Here is a 17,615-nt window from a genome sequence, read left to right on the forward strand (position 1 = left end):
TGAGGATTAGTGAGGACAGCACTAATTCTCACAGTAAATCCGTACTAATTACGGTCAACGGTGTAGTAGTCCATTTATCCGGATACATCTCCTACAAATAACTTTATACTTGAAGTATTTTTCAACATTAGCTCTACTTGTAAACGTTAGGCTCCTCTGGATACCACGCCATAAAATTATGCCAAAACTCGAAATGAGATTTTACAAAATTTGTCCAATATACAAACGCAATACAAAATGAAGAGATGGTGAAACCGTCTGGATTCATCCGGATTCAAACTTGCGCGCCAAAACAGTGCTCACGACCATGATGATCCTGCATCGTCGGCGGCGCCTCAAGCGACGTCGCATGAAGTTGATGTCATACCTGGTCTACCACTACTCCGCCTACCTCTTGAAGACGTCAAAGCGGGTCTCCATCTTGTCAGGGGCTTTGTGGGTTGCCGAAATAACGTTACTGCAAGAAAACGAGGATGCCTTCGAGGAGACGTTTCGAATGTCCCGTGATGCGTACTAGTATGGTGGACTGCTGCACGATCTCGTCCAACGTGGTGGTCCAAAGGCCCATCTGTGTGCTGTGGGGTTGCAGCGGTTTTCGAAATGCGCCGTTTTGACAGAACATTGATGTTGAAGTGGTCACATGGACTGTCTTTCATGAGAAATTGACCATTTTGGTCCATTTTTTTATGCCATAATTCGTGAACTTTCTAGCTATAGTTTTGTAATATTTCCTTTGAATTTTGTGGTATCCAGACGAAACAACTTCGCGACTTTGTCATTTCACCATTTTATGGAGATTTTCGTCATTTTTTGCCATAATTCGTGGCATCCAGAAGAGCCCTTAGCAAGTTGTTTGCATGAAATCCGTGACTGTATAAGACACGTCGAAGTAAAAACGGTTGGCGTAGTACGCATCGTGCCGTGTTGCCCCCACTCCCGATTGTTGCTGTGAGACCTTTCACATTAGAGGACTTCCAAAACCTACACAAATGAATTTGTGCTGACCTCGACATAAAACAGAATCAAATAAGAATATGTGTTTGACCTCGCATAATTTGTTGAGGCTGTTCTTTGGTCTCAACAAATCGTGGTGTTTGTGTTTCATCATCGCACAAAATTACTTTGATTATTGATACAAATATTAAGAGGTAAACCAACGATTTGGACTTCACGTTCCCACCAACGTTCGTGGATGTCCCGTTTCGACTTCCAAAGAGCCCATATCGAAAGCAAGCGTTGGTGTGCGGCGTCGATTGATCTCTTGCTCGACCACGTCCAAGAGGTATTGCCTTTTGGCTGTGTAAATGTGCAGTAGCATCGCTAGTACCGCGTGCTTCTTTGGTATGCGAGGAGGGTGACCACTCTTACCAGGTCGTGAGAGCACAACATACTCGTGCTTAAAGTAATGGAAGATGTGATCGAACGCATTAGGTGTTACCGACACAGTCGCTACAAATGACTGAGAAAGTTGGACATTGTACATGGTGTACCATTGTCTCATCTCCTGGGATTCGACGAGTGCAACTGACTTAACGATGTTTCGCTCTTTCAACTGTCTGAGGATTTGTAGAGCATACATGATTCGCCGCAGGCGCTGCCTCGCGAGGCCACAAGCACCAAAGCGAGCTTCATGTTACTTGAAGCATTTTCGGTGCTCGATGCCATTCAATTTTAACTAATGAAACTGTTGATTCAATTTAATTTCACCCAATAGAACTAGGGAAAGTTTGCTACTTGCGCAGGTTTTGGTGCCCTAGTATCGAGTGACGTGAGGAAGCAAATTTGATCACAATAATAATATACATCATATGCGGACAAATATAGTCTGTGTCGGCGATTTGTGTAGGTTTTGGAAGTCCTCCATTCCCGAATTGTCATTGGAATACTGTATTGGCAAACGCTAAAATGTGTTATTTATGACGAATCAAAACGTGGTGTCGCTTTGTTGGCAGTCCCCAAAGGCGAAATTCACAATATTAACGATATTTAAAATGTTATTTTCATTTCGCTAAAGCCGAAATAATTGGATACTTTGAATAAGTGTACAATTCGGCTGATCACCGATCGCGCCAAACAATGACATTTTTATTACAATATTCAAACTCTTAAAATTGATCGGTGGTCGGATGATCGGATACAATATTGCTGTCTGGATGTCATAAAAAATGTCATGTAAAGAAAAGTTGCCATAATGTAAATATTCCACTTTTTAAGATTTTGTGGGTCTGGATGCCACCGTCTAAATGATAATCCAAACTCAATTAACCACCGTCTTCTTGAGAATCGGGTGTTTTATAGAGGATTGTGTTCACATTGACATCTTGCACTTGAATCGGAAAACGAATAATTTCCCCAAAATTCACTTGGCATCAAGACAACTTCGTAGATAACGTTATGTGGTACTTTTCTCCTATTTATTCATGGGATATGAGACTTTGCGAAAATTTGCAGACTTGTCACAACGGTTTATGGCATAAGAGCATTCCCCACCGGTAAGACTGTATAAGCAGACCGTAAAATACCGTATTACAGTTTTTGTATTTTGATTTTCGCAGCTTAACTATCATATCCGGAAATCAACCCTGATGCATAAGGTTGCTTTGGACGACGTCGATGACTTGTGAGATCATTGACCACCATTCCGCCCTAAATACTGTAGTCAATACTACGTAGCAGTTGGCAGCCATTCCAACCTGTCCCTGGATGGTCAGGCTAAATATGCTCGAATTTGTAGGGACTGATTTTTCGGATGCGATCTCAATCTACTTCAAGGGGAAGCTATCTGTACGGTAAGCTCACCCCGGCTTTAGGTGGACAAGGTCGATATAGGTTATTGTGCTTGGAACTTATTTGGCATGATCGACCTCAAATCTGCCGATTTATACGGACATTGCAACAGACATAAATCCGGGTAATGCAGCCGATTAGTGGTTATTCAGCCGAGATATGACGTCGAAATGAATTCGTGCCCCCAGATTTATTAATATATGGACTCACCTTGGACGATACGGTTGAGAACGACGACTGTTCTAAGCAACATGTTGAATGCGAACCACGAGCGTGTTTGATCGATCCATTTTCTCGAAGGAAAGTGATTGTTGGCTTTCCGTCAACTGCATCTCACCGATGATTGGACAAAATTAAGCATTGGTAGCATATTATTGGCTAATTCGTCAAAACAGTATTTTAAAGTCGAATTTGTAAATCTGGCCGATTTGCAGTCGAGGTAAAATTATACAGTTTCTGCGGTTTTACAGCCGCCTGGTGGGGTTGTCAAAACTGTAAATTTTCAGGGGAGATGAGGGAGAAACTGGATTTTATTATATGCTCCATGAATGATAAGTGATAAAACCTCATTGTGTCATGTGCTGAGCAGAGACTCCTCATTTTCCAATTAAGTATGGGCCAAATTTGCAACTGGCTAAATCACTAGCCCCTAGTCACCAGACCTCGATCATTTGTTCATGTCGAGCCACAATATCGTTGTGCTGCTGATGGTTAGCTGATCTACACCGACGAATAACGTTAAATGTCTTGGTACATATTGAGTGCAGACTAATTATTGCGTAGCCACGTTCCATGACATAGTGTCCACCATTTCGACACTTGAGATGCCTAACTATTATCTGGATGTTTTATAGTATGCTTGGAATGTATACAAGAATTCCGAGTGGGATTTACTCGTTGAGAAGGTATATTACAAAATGGACCTTTTACCTCCATTTTACGAGAAAATGGAATATTATTTTTGTAACACCCTCTTGCATTGGTTGGTGAAAATACTTAAAATAGTAGTTAATGATTGGCTCCTGTATTTTGCCGTTCGGTGTCCACAAAACGGAAAAAATGGCCAATTTGCCGTCTCGCTGTAAAAGTATTCCGTTTCCGGTAGATACCGTCGCACCGTTGCATATTTGACCCCAAAAACGGCGTTTACCGTCGCACCATTCGACTGGAATTGATATGTGTACTTCGTATCCTTCTTAATGATTATGTGATGATATAACAATGTTTGAAACATTCGTTGGTGGCTGACCAGCAAACTGTAAACTCGAGACCTAATTATCCCGTTAAGTTAACAGTACAGTGTAAAAGCTCAAATTCGGCTGATCACAGATCCGTCACGTGATACAAGTATTTTGCTGGCAGATGACATGTGCTATATTATCGTTACTCCAGCACCGGCGAATTCATTACTGGTTGGTATATACTTCTAAATCTCGAAAATATCGCGCAGCTGACAAAATGAAGTGGAAAAAACTGAAATTACTAAATATGTTTGCTGATTGATTTGGCTACACGGGGCTCGTCATTTTCCTTATCCTGGGTTCAATGCAGCGGAAGGAATGCAGCGTGCTTAGGTCCATGCTCAAGCAGCCCAAGGTTCGTCGGGAAGGTCCCAATTGCTCGAGTCCGCCACGAGTTGGACGAGGAACTCCATCGCGTCGTCCATCGAGAGTGAGGATGCATCGTCGTCACTAGTGTCACATGATGGGGTCGCTTCGATGCATTTTTGATCGTATTTGAGTGCTGCCTTGGCCTTTTTTGTTGGCGTCTTGCTTTGACGAAACAGCTTTTCGCGGTACTTTTGGGCGTGTGTCTGCACTTGTCGAGGTGTGCGGGTGCCAATATCCTTGGCGATAGCTTTCCACGGTCCTTGGGGGAGCGCCTCAATGGCTGCAAGGAAGCGAGCATGTTCATCTGATGTCCAAGGGCCAGTTGAGGTTGGCGTTGCCTTGGGCGTATGGGAGCAAGGCACTTGCAGCATCGAATGGGGTGAAAAGTACTTCATCGTGAGCCCAACAATTGAATAATGATCTCGGATTGTCCATGCAAGTTGATTATGCTGGGACATGTCTTGTGTACGACTTGTGCCTGACGGCAACGTTTCACAATTCGACTGCATATCCATCGTCATGGTGAAATTCCTGGTTGATGTGGACGTTTGATGGACATGAATGCATGTATTAGAAGTGACATTTTATTCGCGTGAATATTCGAAATACTGAAGTAGCATACAAAACTCTTTTTGTCTCGAAGCTGTGGAGGCATCGTTCTAAACCTGTTGCGTTCCCCTTTGCAAGGACAGTGTAAAGCAGTTGAAAGGTATGTTGGTGTGATATGGCATCCCAACCTTTACAGTTAGCCCGGATGAAACTCTAAGAAATTCTGCAAGTGTATGACATCAAATCTTGGGATCAACAAATGTATCCATGAATGACCATCATTGTAGATTTTGGAGACAATAGGTACAGTCACGTCATATTACATGCCAACAGGTTTACGGCACTTTGAACGCGTTTTTTCCACTTTGCACAGCGCCGTCAAGTACAGTTGTATGTGTATAGAAGGAGACTTGAGCTGTGGTGGCTGATTATTCAAGAGCAAACTTCAGTGTGCTGAAATGCCTACAGAAACCAGAAATGGACCAGTTGAGGCTTACGAGTACAGTACTGTAGTCTACGAGTATGCGATTCTTTAACTTTAAATCGTGATGAAGTCACGCAAGCCTGCTCCCCCCTGCAGTATCGTTGCGCAGATCTGAGTGGCTACATTCATTTGTCGATTGATTCTGCCTTGTCTAGGAATCCCACGGCATTATTGTTGCACGATGTTGCAATTCGAGTCGACCTAGTGTACTAGTACTAGTACAAATTATACAGCACACGTAAACTTCAACCTCATCATCCAATTAAACGTTCAAGAATTTCGAGTGGAATTCTAGAACAAAATCCTGGCGTGGACCTTTGCGCGGTGACGACATTGCGACATTTACGTACGCCAAATCTAGAGGAATCGTCACAGCAGGAGACAGTCCTTGCGTGTCAATTCTTCGGTTGTGGACTTGAGGTACAGTACATGGCTTGGCAATCGACGGCTGGTTTGGTACGAAAGGAAGACCATACACTTTGCCATCAATATTTACGCCTGAATGTGTATGTACATTGTCGTGAAAGGAAGAGTGGGGGGCTGTGTACAAATAACGTGCAAAGTACGAGACGACTGCGAGTACAGTACAGGCTATCCGTTCACACAACGACCCTTTCTATTTTATTAAAAATATTAATTTGTTCTTACAGTTCTCATTTTAATGAAGCTTTCTTTTACACTTAAGGTCTGTATTAGATTTGACCATTTCAAATAATTGTGTAACCGTTACAACTCAAGGTTACAATATATAATGTTATGCGTGTTTTGCATGCGACATTTGAAAGGTATTTCGACCATTGCTCGAAAAGTAAAGTGAATCAAGGTATTTTAATGGCAGAATCGAATTCACTAAGGAAAACTACGTGTGCCTACTGAATTTCATATATTTTTTCTTAGAATCTCAAATACAAGTACAAAAGGGGTCGTGGATGCTCTCGACTATGTACTGTGAATCAAGCCAAGAATAGATTCGGAGGTGTAGTGACGGGGATAGCCCGGTCCATTTCAGCAAAATATCCACAATATCTCGGCATCCACTTTACATCCGAATTTGGAAACGACGATGGTCTAGGAAGGGCTAGGTGTCATGGTAGTTGTGGATGGTCTCGAGTCGAGACCATCCGTTTCAAAGGCGGGATGATGCGTGTATAGCAGCACACTAGCGCTACTTCAAGAATGCAGCAAGGATTTCATAAATAAGTTCTTAAACCAACATTGATGCCGCTGTGCAGTTTGCAGACTTGTTTGGCAATTAGGGGGGTTGCCTTGAATCGGACCACGATCATGGATCGTCGTAATGGAAAGTCTCTCCTCGAGGAGACTCATACTTGCCAAGCTTTCAAGCTGTGGTTCCGTCGGCAACTGGAGTGTCGAAAAGATCCCAGTCGCTGGAGTCGACCACCAACTCGACAAGGAAGTCCATGGCGTCGTCCATCGAGAGCGTGTTTTTTGCTGGGCACGCACGCAGGAAGGGTCGCTTCGAGCAACGCCACATGCGTCTTGACTTTGGACACGTCGCCGATGGCCGACTTGATCTTTCTCGTCGGCAACTTGGGCGCCTTGCTCTGGCGAAACAGCTTATCTCGGTACTTTTGCGCATGGGTCTGGATTTGTCTGGGCGTGCGGGTGCCAATGTCTTTGGCGATGGCTTTCCACGGTCCTTGGGGGAACAAGTCGATGGCCGCAAAGAACCGAGTGTGCTCAATGACAGTCCAAACCCTGGTCGAGGTCGGGGCTACCTGGGTGTGCAGGACGTAGGCTTGACGAGCACGGCTTGAGTGGAATAGTACTTCATGGTAGTAGTGCTGTAGTGGACAATTGAATAATGAGAAACCACCGCGAGGACGGTAATATGTGGAGGTTTGAAGTTGAAAACGAAAATGATCAAGACAAATTGCGCGTTTTGCGGTACAATGTGACTGCCCGAGGATATGCCGACTACAGGTTGGATATTGCCTGCACTTGACGTTCTGGAACAAATCTTCCCAGACCAGAACCCTTTTTAATCATTCAATGCAGTTGGGCAACTGCATACTGTAGGTCAGTGACCACGTGGCGTACAACATCGACTGTTGACAATGCGATTGATTACGAACTTCATCATCGACCCCAGCAAATGATAGCGCCATAAAGTCAAGCCAAAACATGGTACGATCGGGATGGTGTTGAGGCCGAAGAAAGTGAATCCTTCATCACAACCCCCCCTCCTTCCAATTGGGTTCGCATGTTCCACTAAGTTAACATAGACTGGAGATTCTTTCGATACATGTGCCAGTTCAAGCAAGTGACCCCATGGCTCGTAGCCATGATCATGTTTGAACCTGCATTGCAAATGTTGGCGTCGATTGGACGTATTTATACTCCCACAGCATAAAACCGTGGCACTTCCATCACCAATGGGATATCGTGGATTTTGTCAAAAATTCTGGATCGTCCACGACACTACCCGATGACGAAATGTGACACTTTGGATTCAAAACAAGTGGAATCTCCGCGCATGTCGATTTCTGTTATGTATTCTAGCGATCACTGCTGACAGTGAAAGGAAGTCCACTGTCAAGTCTCCAACTTGCACGGTGGAATGTCGTGTGAGGTATAAGTTTAACAGTCCTTCACCAATTGCGACGGTTCCATAATTTTCAAGCCCCACCTGTCGCACTTCGTCATTTTCGTCGTCTCCGAGTGAATGGTGACGACAGGACGTTGTTCTCCAAGATATCACCAGTCAAAATTTGATCATCCAAAGGGCCTTTCGTACTGGTGGTGAGCTGTTGCCGTGACGAAGCTCGGAATATAGAAACGGACCAAATCATTTTGGTATTTTCGGCAAACCACGACCAGAGGTTGCTGGTGCTGCTCGAATCCCATGGCGAGCGGGGATGCTTCTCGTACCTTAATCATCCGACACCCATTGAATCTCCCCACTAACTAGGTAAGCTTATAGAATGTGTACTGTACAACTTCACCAAGCTGTTGCTGCTGCTAGGCTTCGCAATTGCGTCGATTCCGAACTGGCCGCGTTTGTTCGAGAAGGTCAAATAAAGTTCCGACGCACAATACATCCATGGAAGGTCATACAGTATAATTGTCCCGATCTAATTTTTCTCACAAGGCGTCAAGTGACAAGGGCAACATGTTATGACCGAATCAGTCATAACCCACCCGACTTTCATTGGCTGGCACTGGTTCAAACGAGGGGTTGGTCGTGCCAACATGATGGTATGTCACATACCATCATGGAGCAGTAAATCTACCTTTGTCATTATGTATCCATTCGCTCCCATTGCCATGAAGTACTTTTCTACTCAAGCCATGTTCCTCGGGCATGCGTCCGTCACCTCCAAAGCGGCGCCGACCACAACTGGCGCGTGGACCGTCATTGAGCACACTCGGTTCCTTGCGGCCATCGACTTGTTCCCCCAAGGACCGTGGAAAGCCATCGCCAAAGACATTGGCACCCGCACGCCCAGACAAACCTAGACCCGTGCGCAAAAGTACCGCGAGAAGCTGTTTCGCCAGAGCAAGACGCCCAAGTTGCCGGCGAGAAAGGTCAACTCGGCCATGGGCGACGTGTCCAAAGTCAAGACGCCTGTCGAGTTGCTCCAAGCGATCCCGACACAAGTAGAAATCGTTGTTGACGGGCCCAGCGATCAAGTGGTCTCGATGGATGAGGCAATGCATTTCCTTGTGCAACTCGTGGGCTTCCGGCGATTCGATTGAGAGGCCAAGACTCACTCACAAGGACCAACCCCCGAGCCTATGGAATGCTAGGCACAATCGAAGGGTGTGCCCCCCCATGTTGGCCTTGCCATCGAAATATTCCGCCCAAGTGTCGAGAAAGCGCACTTCGGGCATTCGACTAGCCATTGGACTGAGCTAACCGTCAACAGTTGCAGGTTTGCAATGAGGCGACGGAGCAGTCGTGGTGAAATGCACCGTTTAATTACGAACAGGACCAAGTATCGTTGCATGTATTTCACAACCTCTAGTAGTAGTTACACGCATATTTACAAGACAAGGAACTACGACATCATTACGTCGCAAAGTCGATGCTAGCTATGTACTGTATCCATGTACTTGGAAAGGCTACGGCCCCACCACCTACGTATTGGCTGGCTACCGCGTCAATCTCATTTTTGAACAAATTCCTTGGAATGTGTCGGAGATTGCAGCACGACCACTCGGTCTATGCCTTGAATATCTTGAAAGATCACCTGGTCCAAGGTGTTGCTTCGTTGAAACGACGCCGACAGGTACATGTCGCACACTCGTTGCGCTTGTCGAAACCCAACTTCGAACAACACGTGACCCCCTGGTCGAAGAAAGCGGTGGAGCAGCGGGTGCCTCAGATCACTGTACAACGCTAGACCGTCCTCGGCTGCAAAGAGGGCCTCGTGAGGCTCATAAGCGACCACTGCGTCCATAATCCCGTGAGTTTGTTGCTAGCTAGAAACCCAGACGAAACGATAGAATCCTACCGTCGGTGTCCATGTGTGGAATTTCGTCGACGGAAATGTACGGCGGGTTGCATAGCACAACGTCAAAGGGCGGCGGAGTGCTCCAGTGGGATATGTTGTTTAACCGACGCAGATCCTGCTCGATAAACGTCGCACGGGATGCCACGCCATGAGTGGTAGCGTTAGTTTGAGCCACTGCCAAAGCTGCAGGCGAAATGTCGATTGCTACACCGCAAGCCGACGGGAATTCGGTGAGGGCGGCTACTAATAGACAACCGCTGCCTGTGCCAATGTCCAGAATACGAAGCGGTGAGTCCTTGGCATGCAAGCACTAGAGAATCCAATTTCAGTCGACCTGTCCTACAGATCAAGAGCGTCATGTACCAGCAGCGTTTCAATCAACAGCTCCGAGTCCGGTCGAGGGATCAACGTGTCCGACGTTACTTTGAACGGAAGTGACCAGAATTCCTTGACGCCCACCACGTACGCGAGCGGTTCACCGCCCAGTCGACGACTGGTCAAGAGCTCCAGGCGCTGGCTTTCGAGAGGTGTCAACTGTGCAGATAATCGCTCTCAAGTCACATCATCAACTTTGGTCACCAGAGTACGACGTACGAGCTTGTCAGGGTGCAAATACAGGCTTTCTCTTGACAGAGGAGGGTCGTGGGCATGGGAAAGTAGCGTGGTGACGTCGCTGGAGGCAAGACCTCGTCCGACCAACCGCGCCTTGGCGTCTCGGATTGTACTCACGCACCGTCGGATCATAGGTTGTCGTGGCATGGCATTGGCTCCAAGAAATCTCATTAGCCAATGGCATCCCCGTATTCCCATGAAGCCATTAACGACCGAAACTGAAATGGCGATTGCGCTTTCAGCCAGTGCTACTAATAGCCCCCTGGAGGTCAAGTGGTCCCTCAAATCCGGGAAATCCACGGCCAAGTTTGTCTGGTGCCTTTGAGTTTCCGAGTACCCTTGTTTAAGGAGCCGTACGCTTCGTTTTCTCTCATTCGCTCCCAACCCCTTCACAACTGCAGATGAAGTCGACATGGGCATTTGTAGGAGCCGCTTTCATTCGTAACGTTAAAATATCTTCGATCGTCCTTCCAATATTCGATCGTAACACAGACCCTTGCCAATTCGAACCACCACCCCAAGGATGCCGCAGGTTCTGTCATGTTGCACGTATATGTTTATCGTCAACACCTTGTTATAAGAAGTGTAGCTTTCCTCATCTCTGCCTTACAGCAACAGTCTAACGTTAACATTAGCGCCTCCACAACTCAAGCTGTCGAATCCTTTTGGATCCAACGACTCACCACCAGTTTGGTTGAGCTGCATCAGCTTGACTCGTAGCACATCGATGTCTATTCGGCAGAATCGTTTCAACATACACATTGCATCTCCATGTCAGCTGAGATAATAATGCTGGGGCTGGAAATGGAGGGTACTTTGGGAATACACGACTAACTGGTCTGGAGGTCGCCGTGTTCTATCAAGTTTTCAGTATTGATATCTTGGATGATATACTAAAATGTACTACTATTGTGGATTCGGTACAAATTTCCAGACCCTGTCGCGGCGCCAGCGAATCGAATTACGAATCGACGCTATTGGCTAATCCAATTTTGAGTGTATTTGATTGGCTCTTACAGAAAGGACAAGCATATTCAACCAATCAGAACTCCAGCATGATTGAATATTGATCAGACAAACCATGCGAATTTCGGAAGTTTATAGCGAATTCACAATATATAGATAGATAGATAGGGTAGAACATCTATAGCCCATTCAAAGGTTCTACGCCTCCATGGTAATATGGTATTATGGCATCGGCAACTAAAATAAATGACCTCGCAAGAAGTCGCTTCCATCATGGTTTGTGAACACTACACTTCATCATTCAAGGCCAAACGGTTGAAAAATCGATCGATCAGGGCGAGTCCCACGACCGGTTGGTCGACTGGCACCCCATGGCCTGAGTTGAATACTCGGACAAACGCCAAGTTGCCGGCAGAGCGCACTTGGCCGGCTATATTCCCGTGAACCACTAGGTCTTGGACCTCCGCGGCATTGTAAGCAGCCTGGCCAGACCACTTGAGCGCCTTCGACCACGCGTCGTTGCCCTTGTAGTCGCACATGAGGTCTGCATCCCCAACGTACAACAGCACGCTGACACCGCTCTCCAACACGGCAGGCATGTACTGGACAGCGGACTTGCCCCCGTCGCCGATAAACGCCATCGCCACCGTGGCGTTGTTCCACGAGTACGACTTGTTGACCCCGAGCCGAGCTTGAATCCACGGTTGGTTCAAGTACACTCCCGTTTTGGCCATGCCGTAGTCGCTGCAGTTGGGGTCGCACACTTGGCGAATGTCGTATGGGTTCCGCGAAGGGTTTGTGGTCATGGGGGCCAAGAGGCGCTCTCCCCACATCTCTAGCGCGTCCAAACACGATGTGGTTTCGTTGGGTAGCTGGCATTGCTCAATTAGATGCGCCACCACTAGAGCATCTCGACGCATTTGGGAGAGTTCCGCGGGGGAGGCCAACGTGATGTTGTACTGGTCTTTCACACTCTCGACCATGTCCACGATCATCGGAAGTTGCACCGGCGTGTCTGTGAACCCGTTGCCAATGGCAATACCCTGTAGATTGATGGGAATGGTATTGGCTGTTTGGTTGGTGGCCGACTGGCGGGTCACGATGTAATGCGCCGCCGCTGGAACGTAGTGGCCCCCGTAGCTCTGCCCCGTCAGGAAGAACGGTCTGGATTGAAACGTCGGATGTTTTTTCAGCCACCCTTGAAGGAATTCGTAAACGTTGCGCCCCACATCCCCTTCGTTGTGGTCGTCGTCTTGGAAGTCGCCCTGCGAGAAGCCGACGCCCGTGGGTTGGTCCAACCAGATGACGTTAGCGCGATTGGTCCACGAATGCGGATTCGGCTCCGTCGAGTTGACGTCGTCACCAATGAAGCACGGACCGTTGACGTTGAACAACGTCCAGGTAGATGACGACCCGGGGCCGCCTTCGAGCCACATCACGAGGGGGTCGGTGGCTGGGTCATTACGGGACTCAAAGAACGAGTAAAAGTACTGGTCGTTGGTCTTGTGCGGTAGCTTGATGTAGCCGAATTCGTGGCGGGTTTTCGGGTCGCAGAAAGGTGGTTCGACTTGGCTCGTGGAACCAGCGATGCAAGCAGCAATCAGCCCACCCACGACAAGGGACGCCAGGGCACAGGCACCAACCTTGCCAACTCGATAGCCGCACAAATCAAATCCACAAGGCGTTGGCGTGGATGCTTTAACCAGTGGTGACGCTTCCGATTTTGTCATCATCTCGTGGTTGGCACGTGCAAATTGCCTTTCTGACGACAACGTGCAGCCTTTCTTGAATGAATGTCCTTGTTTTGTCAAAGGATACCAACACTCCAACCGTGCATTTGTGTCGACCACACAAGGATGGGTGAAACCTCGGAACCCAAACGTCGTTTGGTATATTCGCACACCACGCCATTGGTCGATGGCCATGCGTCGATGGGAAGTTCTCTTTCAGCCCAACATTTGAACGCTTATGAGTCATTTTGCCAAATATTACTAGCATTCGGACGCAATTTAACTGTAAACTGTACGATGATACACAGATTAGAATATTAGTGTACTATAACGTTACACTGTAGTATGCAAAACGATTAAAAAATAGTCTAAGCCATTCAAATCACGTTCTGGCACATTTCTGCGAATCCAAACGTTTGACCGCATTGGGCAAAACCATATACTGCGTAGTATTATACTGATTCGACGGCTAACCCTATTTTGCGAAATGACTCACAATTGGGTGAAAAAATGGTATTTTCAACGCATTCTGATAGCCTATTGGACTAATCAAACCAATATTGAGGCTATTTATGTCCAATTGGGACGCTCCATTCTCATCGTTGATTCCTACGGCAGGCACATGTCGTCGTTGCTGGCGGGAATCCGCTTTGGTGCGGCGTCCGACGAGGATGATCATTCGAAGAAGGACAAGAAGAAAAAGAAAGATTCCAAGAAGAAAGATGACAAGTCGTCATCCAGCCACAAGAAGAAGGTACGTCCATCCCTTCAAGACGTAGCTGAGGCCACCAATTGTCTAGCAAAAGGACCACGACGTCGCAACAGAGTCCACACCTGTGTCCGAATCAACCCTCCCGACCCCAACATCCGCCCTTCCACGCGATGAATGGATGCATATGGTCGTCCTCTTCTTCAATGTAGGCGTGATTGCGATACTAACATTCGATCTAGGACTTTATCGGAGGCCCACCGCGAGCAAAGCAGTTGACCGCCGACGAAGCCCGCACTGCTGCATTGGAATCCAAGAAGCAAGGAGAGATCGACCGAGGGCTTCGTGAACCCAACTCGGGGCTTCTCTACGGTCTGTACGACCCGAAGAACGAAGCCGCCCCCATCGAGAACGCCATGGCTGCCCCCGCGGCGTTGCCGAGTGTCGGCGATGGCGGAGCGAGTTGGAAGCGAAAAATGCTGCAGCGAGCCAAGCAGAAGGCTGCAGCCACCGGCGAGTCGTTGGAGTCGATCGTGCGAGCGCAGTATGGCATGGCATTGTCCGAGTTGGAGGCGCAGGCCGCGCTAGGACGGCAGGGCGACGACGACTCCCATCTGCGGTACAAGCGCCCCCGTCGCCCGCAACAGCACCAGTCTCATGGCGCCACCGCCACCGCCAACGGCAAAAGCGGCGACAAGACTGTGCTTGCAGACTACGCCTCGCGCATGAAGTTTACCACGTTATCGAAAGAAACGTCGGGACGACACGCCAATGAAGACCAAGAGGATGGCGGACCCATCGACTACTCAAAGTTACCCGACGATGACGACAAGCGACCACACAAACGCAGTCGCCCGGATGACCGTCGACGCCAAAGTCCCCATCGGCCAGACACAAGTCGTCGAAGTCGTAGCCGAAGCCCGGACCGGCGAAGACGCACCCAGCCGCCTCATCGTCAGGTAGACACTCGAATCGACTCGAACAAATCAACAACCAAGGCGAGAGCACCAACCGTCGTCGAGAGGACTCCAGCACAGCAACAAGACGCGGCGCGGCGAGCGGCCTTCTTGTATCGTCAGCCACCCGCCATCACCACCACCGCCATGTTGGAGAAGAGTCCTCCTACTAGTAGTACGACTACTACTGTTACTACTACTGCGGTCGTTCAAGCGAAACCACCTTCCGCTACGGCTAATAGTAGTAGTACTACTACTACTACTAGTAGTCCTCGAGTGAGCTCGGACGACCCCGTGGACTTGAACAAGCTGGCGGCGCAAGCGTTGAGAGCCAAGATGCGCGGCAACCTGCCCTTGTTCCACACGTTGACCAAACAACTCAACGAGTTGGAGCATTCGCAGCATCAAGTTGCAGCTGCACCGTCCAAGAAGCATCAAAAGCCAGCCAAAGCCCCAAGAGCCATGGTACGTCCGCGGGAGCCAGCCGACCTGCCGCCGCCCCACCGTCCGGACGACGTTGATGTAGCCGTCGGCTCCCATCAAGGCAAAGCACAATCCTCCGACGTCAACATGTCGGTGGACGAGATGGTGCGGCAGGAAAAGGCTGGCAGTGGCGACACCCACATGGACGCCGTGTACGCGCGCAACATTGTGCGCCTGGGGACTCGGTACGAAGGCTCCGAGTTGTCTGCGGGAAAGACGGGGGCTGCCAGTAGCTTTGACGAGGACGAGACACCCACGGCGCTCAAATTGCATCAATCGTCGAGGCTGACGGAGAAGGCGTTTGTGGCTGCGTCGGACCACGCTGCCCGCAGCGATCGCATGCAATGGGACAAGGCGATGCAGAATTGCCGACATTGCCCCCAGAGCGACAGGTTCAAAGGGCATTTGGTAGTCGCGATGGGACCACATGCGTACGTGGCGCTCCCTGCGGCGTCCACCGTGGCAGACTTGCAGTGTCTGATTGTGCCGGCAGAACATGTGGCGTCGCTGTCAGGTGCCGACGAGGCAGTGGCCGCCGACGTCCACAAGTTCAAAGTGGTTCGTACAATCATCACTCAAAAATGATATATATCACTGGGTGTATAGGCACTGGTGGCGATGGCAGCGTCCGTGGACATGTCGATGGTGTTCCTTGAGCGCACGTATGACGTCAGCCGAAAGCGCCACACATTCGTCGAGTGCGTACCCGTGCCAAAGGATGTCGGCATGGACACCCCCATGTTCTTCAAGCAAGCCATGCTCGAATGCGACGAAGAGTGGTCGACGCACCAGAAGATCTTGGACACTACGGGCAAGGGCATCAACCGTACCGTGCCTCCGGTATGTTGAACGCTCCTCGTTGGATGATATCTATGGTGGCTCATCTGGTTGTGCCAGAATTTTGCCTACTTTCACGTGGAATGGGACAGCAACAGCAGTGGCAACCAGTCCTTTGGCGGGTACGCGCACATCATTGAAGACGCCGCGCAGTTCCCTGCCGACTTTGGCTTGGACACGCTCGCGGGCATGCTGGACGTGGACCCGCCGCGGCTGGGGCGGTACATCCCCAACGTCGCGGCGGAAAACGCACGCGTCCAGTCGTTTCAAGCGCAATGGGCACCGTATGACTGGACGACCCGCGCTGCTGCTGCTATCGACTCCAACATATGATCGCAGCCATAGTAAAGCTATAAAAAACTAATATCCGAGAGTTGAACGGCCACGCCCGGTGCACAGTAGAGATGGCGGTTTGGGTTTCTCTATATTTGTGGATGTTGTTTCTATGGTGTGGAGGTTGTGGTGCGTAGCTAGCTAGCTACGTCTGTTCACGTTGTCTTCAGCACAAGAGGGCTTGGACAAGCATGTCTTTGGTGTCTTGGTTGTGGAAGGCGGCGTGCGCGAGCAACGCGCCTTGCCGGCACACGTCGGACGGCTTGAGGTTGTGGTCGTCGGTGCGTTTCCTCTTGAGTCGGTTCGGCTTGGACCCCGACGGACGGTGTCGCCACGCATGTTGAAGCACACCCGCCGCGCGGTGCTTCAACTCGATTTCTTGGTGTAGCCGAAAGAGGCACTTGAGGGGGGTTCGCACGCGGAAGAGATGTGCCGCGATCGTGTGCTGTTGACGCGACCATAGAAACTTGCGCATCGCGCGCTGGATAGTGTGTGCAGACACATGCTTGACGTATTCGTCGAGGAACCGACTCTGGGTGACCAAAGCACTCCATTGATCCCGCCATTCGGCAGAGTCATCCCAGCCGGTACAGCTAAACGCGTCGTCTTCGCTGCCCTCGGTTTCTTGGTCGCTGTCCACGTCGTCGCTGATCGAGTGAAAGTTGCAGGCTTGCCGACGTTCGTGCATGACGCGCAGCGCCACTCGACCTGTGGGAATGAGAACGCGACGCGGAATGTGCTGGGATGGCATGGCGGCGGCGAGATGGGACAGGTCGTCAGATGACGACGCTGCCGATGACGACGACGACAAGAGGAACGCCGCGACGACCGCTTCCACGTTGGCTGTGAACCGCGACATGACCTGACGGAACTTATCCCATGTCGAGTCCTGATGCTGACGTTTCTTGTGAGCTGCACACATTGGCAAGCAGTGTCCAAGTTGGGGAATGGACACACGTGACACTTTCGGTGCGGAATAATGTCGCTGCTGAGAGCTGTAGAATGAATTGGTGGCATCATGTCAGGGGGGTGGTTGACTCTGTGGAAATTCCACTCATGGCGCGATGCCATTGGCTATAAA

At 49.2% G+C, this 17,615-nt stretch overlaps 8 protein-coding genes across 12 annotated transcripts; 3 read left to right on the forward strand and 5 right to left on the reverse strand.

Annotated features, from left to right (window-relative positions):
* Positions 1–4,368: 4,368 nt before the first annotated feature.
* Positions 4,369–4,792, reverse strand: H257_07270 (hypothetical protein; the record flags this gene model as incomplete). Its single annotated transcript, XM_009832736.1, has 1 exon — positions 4,369–4,792. The coding sequence occupies one exon, from the start codon at positions 4,790–4,792 to the stop codon at positions 4,370–4,372; it is 423 nt and encodes a 140-aa protein (XP_009831038.1). The 3' UTR covers position 4,369.
* A 1,706-nt stretch (positions 4,793–6,498) lies between these two features.
* On the reverse strand, positions 6,499–7,559 carry H257_07271 (hypothetical protein; the record flags this gene model as incomplete). The annotated part of the gene is made up of 3 exons (XM_009832737.1): positions 6,499–6,595; positions 6,895–7,169; positions 7,527–7,559. 3 exons carry the CDS (start codon positions 7,557–7,559, stop codon positions 6,499–6,501), a joined length of 405 nt encoding a protein of 134 aa, XP_009831039.1.
* Positions 7,560–8,718: 1,159 nt separating this feature from the next.
* Positions 8,719–8,910, forward strand: H257_07272 (hypothetical protein; the record flags this gene model as incomplete). Its single annotated transcript, XM_009832738.1, has 1 exon — positions 8,719–8,910. One exon carries the CDS (start codon positions 8,719–8,721, stop codon positions 8,908–8,910), a length of 192 nt encoding a protein of 63 aa, XP_009831040.1.
* Positions 8,911–8,991: 81 nt separating this feature from the next.
* H257_07273 (hypothetical protein) lies at positions 8,992–9,150 on the forward strand (the record flags this gene model as incomplete). Its single annotated transcript, XM_009832739.1, has 1 exon — positions 8,992–9,150. The coding sequence occupies one exon, from the start codon at positions 8,992–8,994 to the stop codon at positions 9,148–9,150; it is 159 nt and encodes a 52-aa protein (XP_009831041.1).
* A 258-nt stretch (positions 9,151–9,408) lies between these two features.
* H257_07274 (protein-(glutamine-N5) methyltransferase, release factor-specific) lies at positions 9,409–10,778 on the reverse strand. The gene is made up of 4 exons (XM_009832740.1): positions 10,503–10,778; positions 10,272–10,442; positions 9,909–10,218; positions 9,409–9,844 (listed from the first exon to the last, which is right to left on the reverse strand). Exons 1-4 carry the CDS (start codon positions 10,716–10,718, stop codon positions 9,561–9,563), a joined length of 981 nt encoding a protein of 326 aa, XP_009831042.1. The 5' UTR covers positions 10,719–10,778; the 3' UTR covers positions 9,409–9,560.
* An 851-nt stretch (positions 10,779–11,629) lies between these two features.
* Positions 11,630–13,241, reverse strand: H257_07275 (hypothetical protein). Its single transcript, XM_009832741.1, has one exon. It carries the CDS (start codon positions 13,217–13,219, stop codon positions 11,774–11,776), a length of 1,446 nt encoding a protein of 481 aa, XP_009831043.1. The 5' UTR covers positions 13,220–13,241; the 3' UTR covers positions 11,630–11,773.
* Positions 13,242–13,803: 562 nt separating this feature from the next.
* H257_07276 (hypothetical protein) lies at positions 13,804–17,547 on the forward strand. Of its 5 annotated transcripts, XM_009832742.1 has the most exons (5): positions 13,804–13,970; positions 14,017–14,115; positions 14,168–15,922; positions 15,971–16,204; positions 16,262–17,547. In XM_009832742.1, the coding sequence occupies exons 1-5, from the start codon at positions 13,839–13,841 to the stop codon at positions 16,532–16,534; spliced, it is 2,493 nt and encodes an 830-aa protein (XP_009831044.1). In that variant the 5' UTR covers positions 13,804–13,838; the 3' UTR covers positions 16,535–17,547. The 5 variants fall into 5 exon arrangements, with proteins under 5 accessions (XP_009831044.1, XP_009831045.1, XP_009831048.1 ...); XM_009832743.1 differs by having other exon boundaries at positions 14,168–16,204; XM_009832746.1 differs by having other exon boundaries at positions 15,971–17,547.
* Positions 15,970–17,549, reverse strand: H257_07277 (hypothetical protein). The gene is made up of 2 exons (XM_009832747.1): positions 16,071–17,549; positions 15,970–16,015 (listed from the first exon to the last, which is right to left on the reverse strand). The coding sequence occupies exon 1, from the start codon at positions 17,454–17,456 to the stop codon at positions 16,701–16,703; it is 756 nt and encodes a 251-aa protein (XP_009831049.1). The 5' UTR covers positions 17,457–17,549; the 3' UTR covers positions 15,970–16,015; positions 16,071–16,700.
* Between the last annotated feature and the right edge of the window lie 66 nt (positions 17,550–17,615).

This window comes from Aphanomyces astaci (genome assembly GCF_000520075.1).
Source record: "Aphanomyces astaci strain APO3 unplaced genomic scaffold supercont1.15, whole genome shotgun sequence".
In the NCBI taxonomy this organism is placed as follows: Eukaryota; Oomycota; class Saprolegniomycetes; order Saprolegniales; family Verrucalvaceae; genus Aphanomyces; species Aphanomyces astaci.